Below are 17,105 nucleotides of genomic sequence, written 5' to 3'. Positions count from 1 at the left end.
TGAGAGGAGGGAGCTCCTGGTTCATCCTGGAGTCATGTTGTTGTTGTCCGCAGACAGACAGACAGACAGCCATGAGTGAAAGAAAAGGGGTGATGGAAAGCTGTCGCAACAGTCGATCCGTAAAAGCCATGCAAGGAGCTGGATGGAGGAGGTTAGTCAGATGAAAGTCTCCTGCCAAATGGGCCTTCATTTGAAATCAGTGATGCAAGATGCCCTGTCATGTCGGCATGTGAATGAAAAAAAAAAATAAAAAAATTAGCCGTAATTATATGCTAGCAAATTAGCCGCTCGGTTGAAAAACACTTTCTAGTAGAGGTAGTAGCGAGAACAAAACAAACAGATAAAGGTAGAGTGATGGATTACATCACACATATACACACAAACACAGTAGCGTTGACATTTTCTATATGTAAATCGTTACATTAAAAAATGCCCAGAGGGAAACATTCAAAATCACGGCCATTTAACAGGAATTTGTTTTCATCTGGTGACATTATGTTGAACCCTTGCTGGGGATGTAAAGTTATTTCAAAAAATATCAAATTTGCCCCTTTTATGTCTGTGTTTGTTGTTGTGATTATTGTTTTTGCCTTTCTGTGCTGGGAGCTGTCTCGTCAGATATCTGTGTATTGGATCATTTCTGTCAGCGAAAGCCTCCACCTGCACGCTGTGAGCATCTGGCCCGCTTGTCGACCTGCCTCTGGGGCTCGTGTTAAAAGCGAGGGCATGAATTATGACCGTGGTGATAATGAGGAGGGCCGGGTGTGTCGGTGAATGTGACGGAGGGTGTGCGCAGCGTAACAGGATGGGTGGAGGGGGGAGGGCAGAGAAGAAGAGGGGTTTCGGGAGGAGCGTGAGGGAGGGGGCTGCATTCAGGAAGAGGCGGAGAACTTACCTGACACTACAGCCATGCCACAGGGAGCAGAATACAGAAGAGAGCAGAGGTTAGAGCGCGAGAGGGGAGAAGCAGGAGGAGGGGACTGCTGTCTCGCAGAAAAGTCTGGGGGGGTAGGAGCCCCGGCCTGGGGAGGCAGGGGGTCCGAAGCGGGGAGAGGGGAGGAGAGAGGAGAGGCATCAAGATAGTCAGAGGTTCAAAGAAGAAGAAGTGGTAGAGAGCCGGACAGACGGAGAGAATGCGGAAGAGAGAATATGAAAGAGACAGAGCGAGGAGCAGAGAAATGTAACAAAGGCGAGGAGAGAGGGTGAGAGACGACAACAGGCAGATGTGGAGACAGAGAGCAAGATATACAGAAGTAATCCATCCGTTGTATGCCAGAATGGGAAGAGTAAAAAGAGAAAAAGGGGGAAAGAGAGAGTTTTGAGGAAGGAGAGAAGGAAGAGGAGTAAGAGAAGGAGGAGGAGGAGGAGGAGGAGGGTGAAGTAAGGTTGGATACGATGGGGCACAAGCAGAGGAGTGAGCATGACCACATGATCGAAACACGTTTTAAGCAGCAGGGAGGAAAAGGCGCGTGGAGCAAAAGAAAAGATTGAGCAAAGGAGTAGGGGTGAGAGGAAGGATGTGTGAAGGAGTGGAGGAGTGGCGAACAGAGAGAAATAAACAACAGAGCAAAGTGTGAGGATCACGGTCACTCTTTTCAGCAGACACTGTTGAAAACCGTGCAAGTGCGAGGGAGGGGGGAGTGGGACAGGTCACGACCACTTAGACCAGGGACAGCTCAGGTTAGGCATCAGTGTGTGTGTGTGTGTGTGTCTGTGTGTGTGTGTGTGTGCGTGTGCATGTACAACTCTCTCTCAACTGTACATGAGAGCCTTGTGTGACTGTGGTATGCAGCATTTGAAATGCATTGGGCACACATCTGAATGAACAATCGGCACCCGGGCAGGAGGGAGCATTGCTCTGGTACCCACAGCAACATGCAGAAAATGCATTCAAAATGCTTCAGGACACTGCCGCGTTCACAGTACGCTCGCTGAGAAGACCATGTTCATGATACCTTCAGTGCCCTGCAGAATCTCCAGCTTGCCAGTTTTTATTTGAAAAGCAGAGTTTTCCTGCATGTAGGGAAAATATTGACTGCTTGGTTTAATGCTGGTAAACAGACTTAGATGCAATATACATTGTGAAGGGAGAAACACAGAAGAAGAGTGTAAGTAGAGCGTCTGATCAAATACAATTTAAGGATTGGTTAATTTCATTTTAATCCAAATAGAATTAAATACCAAAAGTGCACATGAAATGAACATGAAAATGAAAACAAAAAGTCAGATTATGGGCCGGTGTGACAATAGCGACTGACTGCACAGCAGAACTAAGACTCACTCTCACTGCACACAGTGTGATCTTGGTTCAGTATTTTGTCTCACGCCTCACATCGGCCACTGGGGGGCAAATGAGCTAACTGTTAATAGGGATTCAGGATATCTACCATGGGACATTTACAATATTGGCTACTTATCTATAAAATTGCAGCCTGGTTTAGTGGATGGCGGTATGCACCTTTAAAGTTTTGTTTGTGAAGAAGAAGGAAAAAAATGCATATTGTGCATCCCAAACTGTAAATAAGTGAAACCTGTAAATAATGAATGGACATGTGAATGAGTCTGCCACCTTTCAAGTTTTTTTAGACTTCCTAGACATCTCAGTGGAAAAAAGTTCTTGACAATTTATTTTTTCTGGGAGATGCAACGGCTTCTAAAGGACACTGAAAATATGATGATCCGACAGCAGGGGTTGATCTGTCGTACACAGAACAGCCATCCACAAACAGCAAAGCACACTGCAGTCATTTTTCTACTCTGCTTGCCTGACACCAGAAGCTGTGATGAGCGTTTCAAACAACTGCTGAGAGGTTGCTTGTATGTGGTAAGCAGCACAAGTGCAGACATTACATTGCGTATGTGTGTAGACTGTATCCCGGTGTTTGTGTGGAGCAGAGGGGACCGTTTCTACAGGTGAGGCTGAGGCAGAGGTAGAGACAGGGGCAGATCGGGGCTCTTTTGGGGGCCAGTCTGGGGGTGGGGCGGGGGCCGTGGGGCCAGCTGGGAATTGGGTACTCACAGAACTACTTCCACATGGTCCAGCGCCCACTGGTCATGTCCCGCACCATCGTGGCGTGGCTGCCACCATCGCAGCATCACCCCTTTAACCCTCGCCTCTCTGGAGAGACCATGGGAAACATTGTACGGTCAGTGAGGGTTATAGCAGACTTCAAACCAGCCTGATGAGGTTTAACACACTTGTTTACCTGGTTCTACTGTCTAATAAGGCACCATTACAGGTCTAAAAGTTGCAACTGATGGATTCATTAAAGATTAACAATGAATGATTCGAAAATGATTTTTAGATCAGTTCTAAACCATTATAAAGATTCCCTGGTGATAAATCTCCATATCAGGAAGGCTCTCGCTCTTGTCTTCTGGAAAACAGCTGCAGAACATCTGGACAAAATTGGTTTAGCTGCAGATGACTTACTGATTTAGTCAAGACGTGCTGACATGTTTGAAGCTTAAGATTGATCATCGTCAATAAAGCCATTAGTTACATCTCCTAAAATCTCTATAAATGCTGCCTTATTAGAAAATGTTAAGATTTACACTGATGGTCACTCACAGTGGGATGTTGTAGGAGACTCTCTGGGCCTTTATGAAGTCTTTGGGCTGGTGCTGGGCGATTACGTGCCAGCTGACGCCATTGTTGACGCTGTATTGCAGCAGCACGGCCCGGTCGACTGTGTCAGCCTGATCCAGTGCTATGTTACAGCTTTCTGTCTGTGCCACGCTGCCGATCTGCAGCACAAACATGATCTTACTGTGGGAAGACCGAGAGGGAAAGAGACATTAAAACATATGTAATACAGACCCTACTGGGGAGAATCAGTAATCAGTTGTGAGGCAGGTAGGCGTGGTTAGTATAATTAGTTGATGTACAGTATGTTGTGATAGTACCTGTACCTAGCTCTAGTGAGGTCCAGCGGTTTGGTAACTGCCTGCCTCATCTTACAGCCGTTGAAGTAGAGCGAGTCTCCGTGCGCGTGCGGTGAGAGCTGCCCACAGCCGCTGCCCACCCCACCGCCCTGGATCAGCTGCCAGCTCTCCTGAGACACGCTGCCGGACTCAAAGTTGTCCTTGATGGAGCTGGGCAGGTCGCTGCTGGATAAGGAGCAGTCGTCGCCTGTAGAGGTAAGAAGAAACAGAGGGGGAGTGATGAAACTGGGTCGAAAAAAAAACGTAAACAAAGCATGGCCGGATTTTCAGTGAGTATGACGGAATACTGTGTTCAAGATGTTTCCTCAGAAAAGTTTGCTCAGTCTTGCTGCAAGTGTTTACTTTTCCTCCTAACAGTAAAAACAAAGAACAACTGCGTGTTTATATACTGTAGTAGTTTGAACATAATAAGCTGTTTGTGGCCCACCATGGTGTCCCTCATCACAGATGCAGACCACTCCACTTGTACAGTAGCCGTGGCCGCTGCACAGGCCCGGGCAGGCCTCGCCGATATAAACATGGTCCACTCCCCAGCTCTGCCGCTCTCCTGTCCCCTCCTTTTGAATCCAGCGGAACTGGGTGGCCCTGGAAATATACAACAAACAAGGCTTACATGACTGCTTCAACTGGCAGTAGAAAGAACTAGTGCCTCTAATTATGCTGATAAGTATAAAAATACGACTTTAGTCAAATGTCAAGATGAGTCTAAAGTCAGTAAATAAACCCTACCCTGACGAGACGTGGTCTGGCAGCTGGACAGTGACCCTGGTCCACGTCGAGCTGTTGACTGGACTGTAGATCGTGGACTCGTGGAACTGGAAGGGTGAGCAGCCCACGTTGTTGACTGAGGAGGGGAGGCACTCTGACTGTACCAGCTGCCACGAGTCGGACCTGCAAGGAGAGCGTGAGAGCTTAAAAACGTCCACGTAAAATTACATCCTGTGAAATGAAAATAATCACTTCAAATAATGATTAAGTGGGTATAGAGTCCTGGCATTGACTTGACAATAAATATTGCTCATTACTGTCGCTTTTTAATGTTGATATTGGTTATATTACTTGATTGATATTTGTTTAAAGAGAGTTTCCATAAACAAAACAATTAACTGCATAGTAGCTGCAGATGTCTGTAAAAAATGTCATTAAAATAAGGAACAGGAAAGCACCATCAAATAATAAAATGAGTCCCAATGAGCAGAGTTTTATAACTTTAACTGTCTTACCTTGCATCCTTCCTGTACTGCAGCAGGACAGAATGGTGGTCCTCACAGGTGTCTGCCTCACAGCCAACAACAATCTGCAACAACAACAGAGACGAGCAGTTACGGACTAAAGCCTCCATGTTTTAACACAGCAGGTTTGTGGCTCTCTTTCAGCACTCCACCTTAAACTGTAGAATATATCCCGGCTGCACTATGAGTTCCCGGGTGGCCAAGATATTGTGTGTCCTGTCCTGGTTCTTGTTTGGCCAGTACAGGTGGAATGAGGGGTTTCCACAGAAGCCAGCTGTGCGCACAGCATTAGGGTAGAAGCTCCAGCTCTCCTCATGAGAAACACCCTCTGGTGAAAAGCAAAGACAGGAGGTGGAAGAGTCAAAGAGATTTCCACACCATTTTCATGGTGGCAAGGAAATGACACCACCTCAAACAAACTCACCGTCATCAAAAGTGTCAAGCAGAGTGGATGGGTTGATGTCTGACCCCCCCACCAAGATGTTGTCTATGGCCCACTGGGCTCTCTCCAGGCTGGGGGTGGCCAGTCCAGAGGAAATGGTAAATGGCTGCCACCAGCGCAGGCGAGTAGCATTGGTCAGAGCTCCCTCTGGGAGGACGATATAATCTCTCCTCACGGACACATACTTCAGATAGTCCATCTCATGCAGCAGTGTCCAGGACACACCTGAAGAACAGATGTGGACAAAAAAAGGGAGAGAGAAAATAATGAAGTGAGGATGATGCAAAAGGTAAAATACACATTGCACTGTATGCACGTATGTTGTTAGCGCACCTCCGTCAGTAGAGTAGTCCAGCAGCACTCCCTCTTTACGACAGGTTGGACGGTGGCACATGGTCATGTTATCTTCACTTCCAATCCTGGCCCAGTACTCCACAAACCTATCCACAGAATCACAGGTCAAAATGTGCTTACAGAAGAACAATAATTCAAGATAAACAGAAAACACCTGAGGATCACTTGGGTACTAACTTTGCTCCGCGAAGGTCCAGATCGGCAGTCACAGCCTGTCTGGCATCAGCCCCTCCAAAGTACAGGGCTGTCCCCTCCACCAACACGCCGCAGTCGGTACATGGCCGTCCACCTTCAAGCACCTGCCACTGAGGGCCCGCTGCCCCATCCCAATCAAAACGCTCCTTCAGCGATGCCTACAGACAAAAGACACACATCTAAATGACAGACGAGCTCTACTTGTCTATTTATAATCTGAGGGAGAGAGTCATACTTCACCTTCAGAGCCGTGCTGGCGTAGCAGTTTGGTCCGGTGAATCCTGGGTCACAGAGGCAGCGCTGATCCAGGCAATCTCCATGTCCTCCACAGTGGCCGTCACACGCCGGCCCAATGTAAAAGTTCTCCACACCCCACTGAATGTCTGAGTGCTGCTGGTAAAACCTGAACCGCACGGCGCTGAGGGGAAAGAGCGGATAGGTTATTCCAACAACACGCATACCATCTTCATGATTCATGTGACAACAGGTTTTAATCATTTATACGAGTACAATCATTTGATCTATCAATAATTTAGATGAAGCATGCCATTGAAGGTGCCATTAAATATGAAGCAGAAGTGTATGATGACTCACGTGTCGGCCAGGCTGTCAGGGAGGGGATAGACTGCCCTCTTCCAGCCATCAGCAGGGAAGAAGACAGAGGGCTGCGAGACCTGGCCTCCACAGCGGGGGTCGGCTGGCAGGCACTGGGGCACCAGGTACTTCCAGGTCACTCCAAAGTCCACTGAGTACTGGACGTGAATTTGTCGGTCTGCATGGCGCTCCAGCTCGCTGCAGCCTACTGCGATCTACAATCAACACACAGGGATTATCAGCAACATCACAAATCAGAAATAAGTGTTTCTGTCGCCTGTTTGTCACCTAAGGATCATTAGTTACCTTGAACTGCATGACCCAGCCCTTGCCCGGAACGATATCGTGCGTGACAGCATACACCTCCCTCCCATCTGCGTTGCCACACGCCATAACTCCATCAGGAGAGCTGCAGAAACGCTGCACCGAGCAGTCCTCAGAGAACAGCCAGTGATCGCTCACTGAGAAGGAAAAAAAGAAGCACAAATTAGATACTTATAAGACCAAGAAGTGATAAAATCAATTGGGCACTGATTCAGAAATACCAATAGGTGCTTCCTCCTGCTCGCTCGGTTGCCCTATCCTCCCTGAGGTCCCATCAGCAGGAGCTCTCTCATGGTTGGGCAGCGCCACCCCTCCGAATGTGTCGGATATCTGCGCTCGTGGGTCCGAGCCTGCGATGAGGACGTTATCCAGAGCCCAGTCGCTGTGGTCTGCTCCCTCGTGCTGTGGCTGCCACCACCGTACGCGCACTCCTTCCTGACGGGCAGCAGGGGGCAGCAGCACATTCACAAACCTATGGGCCACACAAGAAAAGAAACAAAGTCACAGACATCCTTTTTCACTCCTCACTCAGTAGTTCCGTCTGTGTGTTGTTGGTGAAAACACCCACCCGGGCTTGGTGTACAGATCGTAGAAGATCTCTGTGAGTAGGTGCCAGTTGATTCCTCCGTTCAGACTGTACTCAAGAAGGACACCCTGGTTGCGGTTGCTTGGTGGGATCATGCAGCCGTACATGAAGTAGAACTGGATGAACTCTGCGTTGGTCAGGTTCAGGTCAACTGTCACCAGCTGACGGCTACAACTCTGAGCAACGACACACAGAAAAGACAGTCTCAGTCAATTAGGGCGTGTGATGGACGGATGTCTGTCTGTCTGTCTCTCCATTATCCTCCTAAAAACATATGCAAAGATCTCAAACATGATCTGTCATGTTGTCTTTACTAGGGGGGACATTACCTGGACATAAACAGAATAATAAAACTGACTCAAGAATAAATGTATTGGGTGAACCGCAGTAGTAATTTTTCTTCATACGGCTTAATGCGAGACATTAACGACCACTCTAGAGAGGTTTCTCTGGCAGTGAGTCCGTCCAAGATCAGCCTGTCAATAGGTCTCCATTTACAAGACTGCGGTAAGTGCCTCGGGAAAACTACATAAAAGGCTGACAGCTACTCACTTTGTGGTCGTTTATTAACTGATTATTATGCCATGCAGCATCTTTTCCGATCAAGTTTAATGTCTCTCTTTTCTAACTCTCTCTGTATCGTCTGTTTGCCCCATATTTATCAGATGGTTTTCATTTCAGTCTCCAGCTTTAATGCGTGGAAGGTGGGTGAACGCGTACCGTCCCCAAAGCACATGTGCAACTTCAAAAGGCATGTTCCCTTCAGAAATCACCTAAAGTACACCACTTGTCAAAGCCAGAAGCTCTAAAATCAGGAATTAAGGGTGGATTTAGAATTTTCCGTCAGTCCTCCAACTAACCTTGTAATGTGAACGCCTCCATTTACGTAACCAAATCTACGCTCAAAACAGTGTGTCAACACTAAATAAAAATGTGACAGGAGCAGAAGCAAAAAGGAAACTTGCTTCGGAGAAGAGAAAGCCCCAGATGACATGTGAAAACTTATTTCAAAACCTGAATGCTTCAAACTGCATTCTTCCTCCGACAAACCACTGGTTGGATAGAATTTCATAATATAAATGTTACAGGAAACAAAAAATAATGGATAATTGTATGAAATAAGACTCAAACAACAAGGGTAGATGTATATTCACCCCACTGAAGTGCAGAGCAGCTCCAGAGGCCACAGCTCCGCACACAGTGCTGAGCTTCCCGCCGGTGAGTATGTGCCAGTGGCTGAGCGAGGGAGCTCGACTGAAGCTGTCCTTCAGCTGGGAGGGCAGAGGTACCACGGGCTCGTCACAGTACTCTCCACCCCACTCTGGGTCACACCTGGGGGACGACAGTGTAGTCAGATACAAGTAATCAGAGTCTAAGGACTTCACTTCACTTTTGCACCCTACTGCTCATTATTAGCTGCTGACATTTCCAGGCAAACACAGTAAAAACTTCGGTGTATGCTAGCGCGAGGCTACCGCTACTTACACACAGGAGCTCTGTTGGCAGCGTCCGTGTCCAGAGCACATATCTGGGCAGCCATCTCCAATGTAGAGATTATCCAGAGCCCAAGTCTGCTGTTTGTCAAACGGTGCCTGCTGGAACCAACGGAACCTTGTGGCTGGCGACCTAAAGACATAAATCAAAGTCACAGACGCGGTAAAGTTAAAATAAATGACATAGCGAGGAACTGAACTGTAAATCCTGGCACGGCGCTGTAGGATTTGCGTCAGACTGTAACTGTTTTTGCAAAAGGGGCATACTTCAGTGTCAGGATATGTTATAGGCTACGCAAGTTTGGCCGGAGCTGAAGGCAGTGCTGACCTGGCGTATGACGGGATAGGCAGGGTGACACGGCCCCACTTGTTGTACGTGTCAGAAACCAGCAGCCTCTGCAGGGTGTACGAGGAGCAGTCAGGGCTCGTAGGCAGACAGTCTCTGACCACAGGCTGCCAGCTCAGACCCAGATCCAGAGAGTACTCCAGCTCCACAGCTACAGAGGAAGAAGAGAAACACAACAGTCAGGATGAGTTCACTTGATTTTATCCGCTCAAATGTTTCTTTTTTTGCGGCTTTATCTTCACATCGAATACACTTGTACCGTCACTTTTGATGAAGGCATCAGCTTAATTAATGTAATGTAATGTAATGTGATGCAAATTAGTACTCATTAATAGTAATAGACCTGGTTCCGACTTCTCAAATGTGTTACTGTCGTATGTAAAAGTGAGTGAGCACGTGTGCTATGCTTACAGTAGCAGGAGTTGGTGACAGAGCAGGATGCAGAAAAGTCAAACTGGATGAAGGCGTCTTGACCCAAACTGATGTCGGTGGTAACCGCGTAGCGAGTGTTGGATTTCTCTATGAATGCGAAAGCGGGCCCGTCAGACCCGCAGACAGGCATCCTGGTTCCTCCAGGGTGGAGGAGCCACGAGCGACCGTCGATTGAGGAGAAGTCATCTTCCAAAGGTCCCCAGCCACTGGCACTGCCACCTACTACCACCTAGGGAAAGATACATGCAGCGTTAATGTAAAAAGAAGCGTTAACTTAATTTTCATGAGATGACAAAAGGTTTGGATGGATAATAGCCATGATGTTTGAATGTTTGAGGGATGGATGGTTGGATGGATCCTCACTTACTGTACCTGGTCAATGACCCATGGGCTGTAAAAGTGCCCGTTCTCAGAGGGCTGCCACCAGCGGAGGCGAGTGGACTGCGTGCGGGCACGCAGTGGGATCTCCAGGGCCACAAGGCGAGCCTGGTTGCTGCTGTTGCTGAAGAGAAATTCCTGGAGGAGGCCCCAAGTGAGACCTCCGTCCACAGAGAACTGCAGCAGAACTGGCTGGGAGCGAGGGTCCGGGGCTGCCTTGCCACAGCCGAGACGGAGGAAGAACTGAACAAACCTGCAAGGTACAGCCATTGATTCATTACACTGTTACTGACAAAAACATTTAGATGTGTGTTTGTAAGTGCTTTTCTTTGTATGTTTGTGTGGCTGCAGCTTTACCTGGCGTTTGACAGGTCCATGTCATTGGTGACCAACATGCGCAAGCCGTCCTCGCTGAAAAACAAGTGGTTCCCGCTTGACATGATGCCACACTTCCTGGATGGTTTACCACCACTTAGTAGTCTGAACCGCTCTGCATCCACAGCTCCTCCTGGACATATAGTAAGCACACAGGTATATATCAGTCATAGACTGTAACAACAGAGCAGAAAAACTGAAGCCCTAATAGCGCCATTAATCAAAATAATGTTTAAAATGCTTCAAGTACAAATAAAAACACTGGCATTAAATAAAGAACAACCAACAGTTTGCCCTGAAGGAGATCCTTATCTTAATTATTGTAAATACCAAACAACAAAGATTGTTTAAGGGCATAATACATCTTACCTGATACTACCAGCCTGCATCACATTTCATTCCAGTAAAAATGGTAAAATAAGCTGACTCAAAGTTATTGTAAATTTGCGGTGACCACAGGAACAAGAGCAGTATCTGATATCCTGATGGAGTACTGTGTGTATTTGTATGTTGGTGTACCTTCAAAGTCCTCCTTGAGGAAGTCAGGGTTGGGGGTGTCGGGCACAGAGCAGTCAGATCCAGAGTAGCCGGGATCACACACACAGTGCGTGCCACCCACACAAGCCCCGTGACCGTTACACATGTCCTGACACTGTGGGCCTATGTAGATGTTGTCCAACGCCCATGTTGGAGGAGCAGAACCAGTTGAAAAGAAGCCCTGGTACCAACGGAACCTCACCGAACTGCAGAGAGGTCACAGTTCAAGGATTAGAGAGAAAAAGAGACACACATAAACAGTTTCCAAAAATGGTTCCCCTTGTGCTCTTTTCTGCCTCTGCTGTACACGATGCATCCAGTCCTTACCCACAGAGGCGAAGCTTGCCAAAATGAACGACTTCCCTCCTCCAGCCCTGGGTTGTACCAGGGAAATAGATACTGGCAGGGTGCAGCTCTGTGGAGCACAGTGAAGAAGGCTGGGGTGCACCGGCACACAGGGGCACCAACAGGTGCCAAGTGGCACCGAAGTCCCGTGAGAACTCGAGACGCACTGGGTTGGCAGAGGAGCTCTCAGCTGTGCAGCCGACATTAATCTGCAGAGACATGAACGTACACAACATCAGTGAAGATGACGGAAGATTTAAGTCTTGATTGATGAAGTATTATGATTTTTGCTGTGGAAAAGAAGTCATCAAGGCTGTGTTTTTATACCTCGAACTGGATGATAGTGTTCTCATTTACGTCAATGTCCCTGGTGGTAATAGAGTGCTCACCGAGCTCGCTGGAGACAAACACCATGGCTGACTCATCCTCCTCCCTGCACCATTTCCCACACACAATAACAAAGATTAGTCAAGGGTGAAAACATCTTTCTCTAAGTTTCATCAAAACAAGGACACCGTGAAGATGTCGTAATGTCAACAATAGTCAACACTCATTTTTTCTCTTACAGTCCGGTCTTCTGATAGGGGCAGTAGAGGCCAGTGTTTCCACCAGGGAAGAACAGCCAGTTGGACTCATTAGGGCCCTCCTCAAAGCTGTCTACTACCACTGGTGGGTTGTGTAAGGAGCTGCCATCAATGATGAGATCATCTATTACCCACACCTCCTCCTTCTTACCTGTGGAGATTATCAAGCATGGATGTTTTACAGGTTCAGGGGGCATGTAGGAAGCGAATGTGAAGAAGAAACAGACACAGATTGTATGAATTTTAGTGCGCAACCACACAATGTGTCCACGCACCACCGTTGTACGGCTGCCAGAGTCTGAAGCGGGTGGCGTTGGTCTGAGCGCTGGCCGGCAGCGGCAGGTGGAGGAACAGAGTGTCAGTGGAAGCTGGGAAGTAAAACTCATCCAGCATCAGCCAGCTGATCCCTCCATTCACAGAGTACTGCAGCAGCACCGAGTGAGAGCGCTCTGGAACGCCTGGGAAAACCCACAAGATAAACTATTATGACTACATCCTGACTAACTTATTATCAAAATACAGCTACACCAGGAGGATCGCTGAGTTGTGTTCGACCTTTGGTGATGAATTTGAAGGAGAACTGGATGTAGAGAGTGTTGCTGCAGTCCAGATCCCGTGACACTATCATTCGCATACCGTCCTGCAAACAAACAGACAAAGACGGTCTTGTTGCTAAATGATTTAAAGATATCAACTGTGTCTTTGTGATTTAACTATATTATCACTGCTCTGGATTTTTGCTGCTTTGGGATACTCTACCCCTTTGAAGATAAGGGCAGCGCCAGATTTAAGAGGCTCTCCGCTCAGAGTTCCCCTCTCTGCGCCGTACACTTCAGGCCATGTCTCCTGCTGCAGGTTCTCATTAAAGTCCTCTCTGAGTACAGATGGGAGGGGAGCCAAAGGCACACAGTGTGCCCCTCCATAACCTTTGTCACACCTGTGAAAAGTAAAGTTAAGTAACATGTTCAAGTAGGCAGAAAACAAGTGTAAAAATGACTAAATATTACATTTGTCAGCCAGTTTTTACTTACACACAGCGTCCGTTGTCACACAGACCATGACCGGAGCACATCCAGGGGCAACCAGGGGCAAGTAACACGTTATCTAGAGCCCATCCTTCTGCCCCTGGGGTAAAGTGAGTCTGGATCCAACGGAACCGAGTTCTGGGGGAACTGAGGGATTCAAAAGCAAGTTATAAAAAAGAGTAGCCTCAGGAGCTCACGCACTAATTTGGGGTAATAAAAGTTGGAGAACACGTACTTAGCAGCACTCGGCAGGTAGACGGTGATTCTCCTCCAGTGTTTGTACTGGGTCGAGGTATAGACGGAGCTCTGAGTATAACCAGCGCAGCCGATGGCGGGAGGAACGCACTCTGGGGTGATGAGAGACCAGTGATGGCCGCAGTCTGTGGAGTACTCCAGTCGCACGCCATGGGAGAAGGAGGTGGACTTACTACAGCCCATACTCAGCTCAAACTGCAGGAATGACGAGCCCGAAACCTCAAAGTCCCAGCTCTCTGCGTATCTTGGCTTCTCTGTAGACAAAGCAGCGTCACAACTTTGCGTCATATCTTTGGGTATTTACTTTAGGCCAATTCTTTTATTTAGCCTGAGCACACTGATTTAAGAATACTTTCTTTGTACAAATCTTTATAAATCAAAATGATTCAGCTGTTGGGAATCACAACTTCATGCCACTTAGAACAGGTTGACATACTGTTTGTAAAATACAAGAAAGAATTAGCTTATATGTATTGCATGGATTTTAAAGTTTTAAAGCTGAACAGCACCATTTGATGTTACAAAAATGTTTCCTTACAAACACAAGAACAAGCAGCGACCAGCCTTAAGTGCAGTGTGTCTGCCCCAGCAAAGCTCACCCTCCAAATTTCCCCATCAGTGCCACATGAAATGAAAAGCATCCACCCAAAACACAAAGTCAAATACAAGACCAAATGCAAATGCAACAATAGCCTTGAGAATAATAGGCACTGCTGAGTTACGTCTGAGATGTGTGCATGTTTCACATGAGAACAGCCATGGAGTCTGGAAATCAGAGCTTTATGTGTCCACACAGGGAAGCTTTATGTTTATAGATGTGTTGCCAAATTGCTCTTGCTGTGCACGCTTAATGAATGGCCCCAGTTGTAATGTGATATTTGCACGAAGTAAATCCGCTCACAGCTTGATACAAGCATAAATAACAAGCAGGATGTTCATTCAGGTTTGCTCACATTAATAATTCAGGACCTGCAGCGCCACAGTAAATGGCTGATTCAATTTCAGCCTGTTGTGTGGGTAATACTGTGATGTCACCGTACTGCCATTTTTATGTGGTTTGTTGTGGATGTGTGTGTATGAATATTTGTGTCGGCGGAGGTTCAAATGCACGTTTGTGTGCATTGTTTTGTCTTTTGCGGTAACATCCCGTACTACATTCATTCACTTCGACACATTCACACCGGGGCTGCACACTCCAAACACGGCGGCTTAACTGAAGCAGTTCAGTGTCAAGGGTCTTACTAGGGAGCCACTTGACACTGATTGTTGAGGGAACATTGAGTTACTCCTTCCATTTACTCACGCAAGATTACAGCTGACAAGCCTGTAGTCACAAGCCCTCTTCTCTAAATGTATGTGCTCATGAAGATTAATGTGTTCGTGTGACTCACTGTCGATGGCCTCAGAGTTGAACGTGAGTGCTGTGTCCAGAGACAAACAGTCCACAGTCACCTCCCCGCCCTGGATGCGATACCAGTTGTGCCTAAGAGGGGTCGTGCCATCAAACTTGTCATGGAAACCTGTTCTGGAGCTGTCGTTCATACCGATCAGGACATCATCCAAAGCCCACTGGGCAGAGTGTTTCCCTACAAGGATGAAGAGAAGGAAGTTAAAATGAAAGCTGTGATGAATGAAATATATTTCGACACAGCAGATTTATAAATTTTATGTACTTTTCAGCAGTATTGTGCACCCTAATCATGCACTAACCTTGCTGTGGCTGCCACCACCGGAATACAGTGTAGGGAGTTTTGGCTGCCGGCGGCAGCTCGATGGTCACCACTTGGGGCTCCAGGAAAGAACTAAAGTCCAGCTCTCTGAGAAACTGCCACTGGACACCATTGTTGGTAGAAAACTGCACAATGACACCTGGAATCACAGGAAAAAAAAACACAGAGTGGATATCAAATAATTTACCAAGAAATAAACATTAACAATAGAACAAAATGCAATATAATGTAGAAACAGTCTAGAGGGCCTGATTATTACAGACACGCTGTTTAGGAGGCTGCCAGTCTTTTATCTGATGCTGCGGAAACGATCGGACTGAGCCCTCAGCACTGCTGCAGGCTAGAGATCTACAATCTGCTGACCGCCGAGCAGAACAGAACAAACAACTGCCAACAGAATTCGATCCTGCGTTAGAAAAGAATATGGACAACGTAGATCAGATCTGTAGCCAAGGGCCCTCGACTGGATTGAAAGGTAGATGGAAGATTAATAGTGAGGAGGAGCAGATGGAGACAAGCCAGTGGTGATCAGATCAGACGAGGAGCTGCACTGTTGAGGAACAGCCACATGAATGCAGCAGAGGGCCTCAATACAGGATGTGATGATTACCTTCGTTGCGGGAGCGAGGCCTGGTGCAAGTGGGCCCCAAACTCTTGCTGCCGATTCGGATGTAGAATTGGACCAACCTGTGCGCAAACAGTAACATTTCACTTTTCAGTTCACGTTAAACAAACGCGTGAGAGATTTACAGGTGTGAATTAAACTCACCGTGTGTTGGTGGTGTCTAGAGGCACCGTGCGTGCTTCTCTCCTCCCGGGGCTGCTGAAGTAAAGAGCTTTGCCCTCGCCAATGATGCCACAACCGCCTCCAATCTGTCCCCCACTCAGGCTCTGCCAGAGAGGGCTCAGCTTCCCCTCAAAGCCCTCAGTCAGCTCAGTGGGACTGGCTACAGATGGGACACAACTATCCTGCTCCACTATGGAAAAAAGCAACAGGGAAATTATACAGTTTGAAACCTAAATATACAAGACCGATATGATCTTTACCTTTTGTTTATTTCAGTTCAGGTTCTTACCTGTGTATCCCATATCACAGAAGCAGACTCCAGAGATGCAGTCTCCATGCCCCCCACAGTGGTTTGGACAGGGCTCAGAGATGTAGACCCCATCCAGGGCGAAGGGTGGAGCATCTCTGTAAATGCTGCTCTCCTGGAACCAACGGAACCTGGTTTTACTGGGAAAATGAGGGGAGAGAGAGTTAAGTAGACATTTAAACTATGCTAGTCAACTGTGTCTACCAGAAACAACTCCGCAGATCCAACTGCATGCCTGTTAGTATTCCTACCTGGCCGCAACATTGCGCGGTGTTACCACAGTGACCCTGGTCCACTGTTCATAGTCTCCAGTGTTGTAGACAGTGGGCTCTCTGAGCTCACGACCGCTTCCCTCACAGACACCGGCCCCAGGGGTTCCTGGGTAACAGCCCTCCCTCACCAGGGCCCAGGTGCGACCTGCATCATGGGAGTACTGCAGCAGGACTGGGGCAGACGCGCTGAACTCTGACTCACAGCCTATGTTCAACTGGTAGATTGAAATTGTAGATGGTTGATTAAAGAGCAATTCAAGCAATACTGTGTGTCTGTTTCTTCTGTTATTTTTAACCCCTTTCAATGACGTGGGTACCTTAAACTGAAGTGTGTAGCCATTGCGCAGGGCCAGGTCCCTCGTGACGGCCACCCTATCCCCATCGGAGCGCCCGAACACCATGGCAGAGGGCGTCGGAGCGCAGAAGCTGTTGTTGCTCTCCCTCTCCATGCCTTCATTTCCCAGCATCAGCCACACACTCATCTGGTTCAGAGGGTAGTCAAACGCCGGCTTCTCGTAAAAGTTCTGTGGAGACAGAGGAGAGCTGAGTTTATTGTAGTGTTTTGTG

The 17,105-nt window shown here is 47.6% G+C and overlaps 1 protein-coding gene across 2 annotated transcripts in view; it reads right to left on the bottom strand.

Moving 5' to 3' along the window:
* The window catches only part of reln (reelin), a 91,562-nt gene that overhangs the window by 901 nt on the left and 73,556 nt on the right, over positions 1 to 17,105 (bottom strand). The window contains exons 27-64 of one of the 2 annotated variants that reach the window (XM_037107303.1): positions 16,856 to 17,062; positions 16,518 to 16,753; positions 16,249 to 16,406; positions 15,942 to 16,149; positions 15,783 to 15,859; positions 15,153 to 15,311; positions 14,834 to 15,028; positions 13,423 to 13,696; positions 13,194 to 13,334; positions 12,922 to 13,099; positions 12,718 to 12,802; positions 12,438 to 12,620; positions 12,145 to 12,313; positions 11,906 to 12,011; positions 11,561 to 11,787; positions 11,216 to 11,439; positions 10,679 to 10,829; positions 10,316 to 10,574; positions 9,923 to 10,172; positions 9,494 to 9,662; positions 9,158 to 9,298; positions 8,827 to 9,004; positions 7,655 to 7,848; positions 7,308 to 7,558; positions 7,069 to 7,223; positions 6,763 to 6,977; positions 6,409 to 6,586; positions 6,151 to 6,326; positions 5,953 to 6,059; positions 5,602 to 5,844; positions 5,330 to 5,505; positions 5,169 to 5,242; positions 4,675 to 4,836; positions 4,373 to 4,530; positions 3,907 to 4,132; positions 3,572 to 3,769; positions 3,020 to 3,118; positions 896 to 1,022 (exon numbers count right to left, since the gene is read on the bottom strand). In XM_037107303.1, the coding sequence (XP_036963198.1) occupies positions 902 to 1,022; positions 3,020 to 3,118; positions 3,572 to 3,769; positions 3,907 to 4,132; positions 4,373 to 4,530; positions 4,675 to 4,836; positions 5,169 to 5,242; positions 5,330 to 5,505; positions 5,602 to 5,844; positions 5,953 to 6,059; positions 6,151 to 6,326; positions 6,409 to 6,586; positions 6,763 to 6,977; positions 7,069 to 7,223; positions 7,308 to 7,558; positions 7,655 to 7,848; positions 8,827 to 9,004; positions 9,158 to 9,298; positions 9,494 to 9,662; positions 9,923 to 10,172; positions 10,316 to 10,574; positions 10,679 to 10,829; positions 11,216 to 11,439; positions 11,561 to 11,787; positions 11,906 to 12,011; positions 12,145 to 12,313; positions 12,438 to 12,620; positions 12,718 to 12,802; positions 12,922 to 13,099; positions 13,194 to 13,334; positions 13,423 to 13,696; positions 14,834 to 15,028; positions 15,153 to 15,311; positions 15,783 to 15,859; positions 15,942 to 16,149; positions 16,249 to 16,406; positions 16,518 to 16,753; positions 16,856 to 17,062 (6,708 nt within the window). In that variant the 3' untranslated portion in view covers positions 896 to 901. The remainder of the gene's footprint in view (positions 1 to 895; positions 1,023 to 3,019; positions 3,119 to 3,571; positions 3,770 to 3,906; positions 4,133 to 4,372; positions 4,531 to 4,674; positions 4,837 to 5,168; positions 5,243 to 5,329; positions 5,506 to 5,601; positions 5,845 to 5,952; positions 6,060 to 6,150; positions 6,327 to 6,408; positions 6,587 to 6,762; positions 6,978 to 7,068; positions 7,224 to 7,307; positions 7,559 to 7,654; positions 7,849 to 8,826; positions 9,005 to 9,157; positions 9,299 to 9,493; positions 9,663 to 9,922; positions 10,173 to 10,315; positions 10,575 to 10,678; positions 10,830 to 11,215; positions 11,440 to 11,560; positions 11,788 to 11,905; positions 12,012 to 12,144; positions 12,314 to 12,437; positions 12,621 to 12,717; positions 12,803 to 12,921; positions 13,100 to 13,193; positions 13,335 to 13,422; positions 13,697 to 14,833; positions 15,029 to 15,152; positions 15,312 to 15,782; positions 15,860 to 15,941; positions 16,150 to 16,248; positions 16,407 to 16,517; positions 16,754 to 16,855; positions 17,063 to 17,105) is intronic. The other variant, XM_037107304.1, reaches the window with a different exon arrangement.

The sequence above is a fragment of the Acanthopagrus latus genome, chromosome 8 (assembly GCF_904848185.1).
Source record: "Acanthopagrus latus isolate v.2019 chromosome 8, fAcaLat1.1, whole genome shotgun sequence".
Lineage (NCBI taxonomy): Eukaryota > Metazoa > Chordata > Actinopteri > Spariformes > Sparidae > Acanthopagrus > Acanthopagrus latus.
The sequence above is the reverse complement of the archived record's forward strand: the minus strand, read 5'-3'. Positions and strand labels throughout refer to the sequence as shown.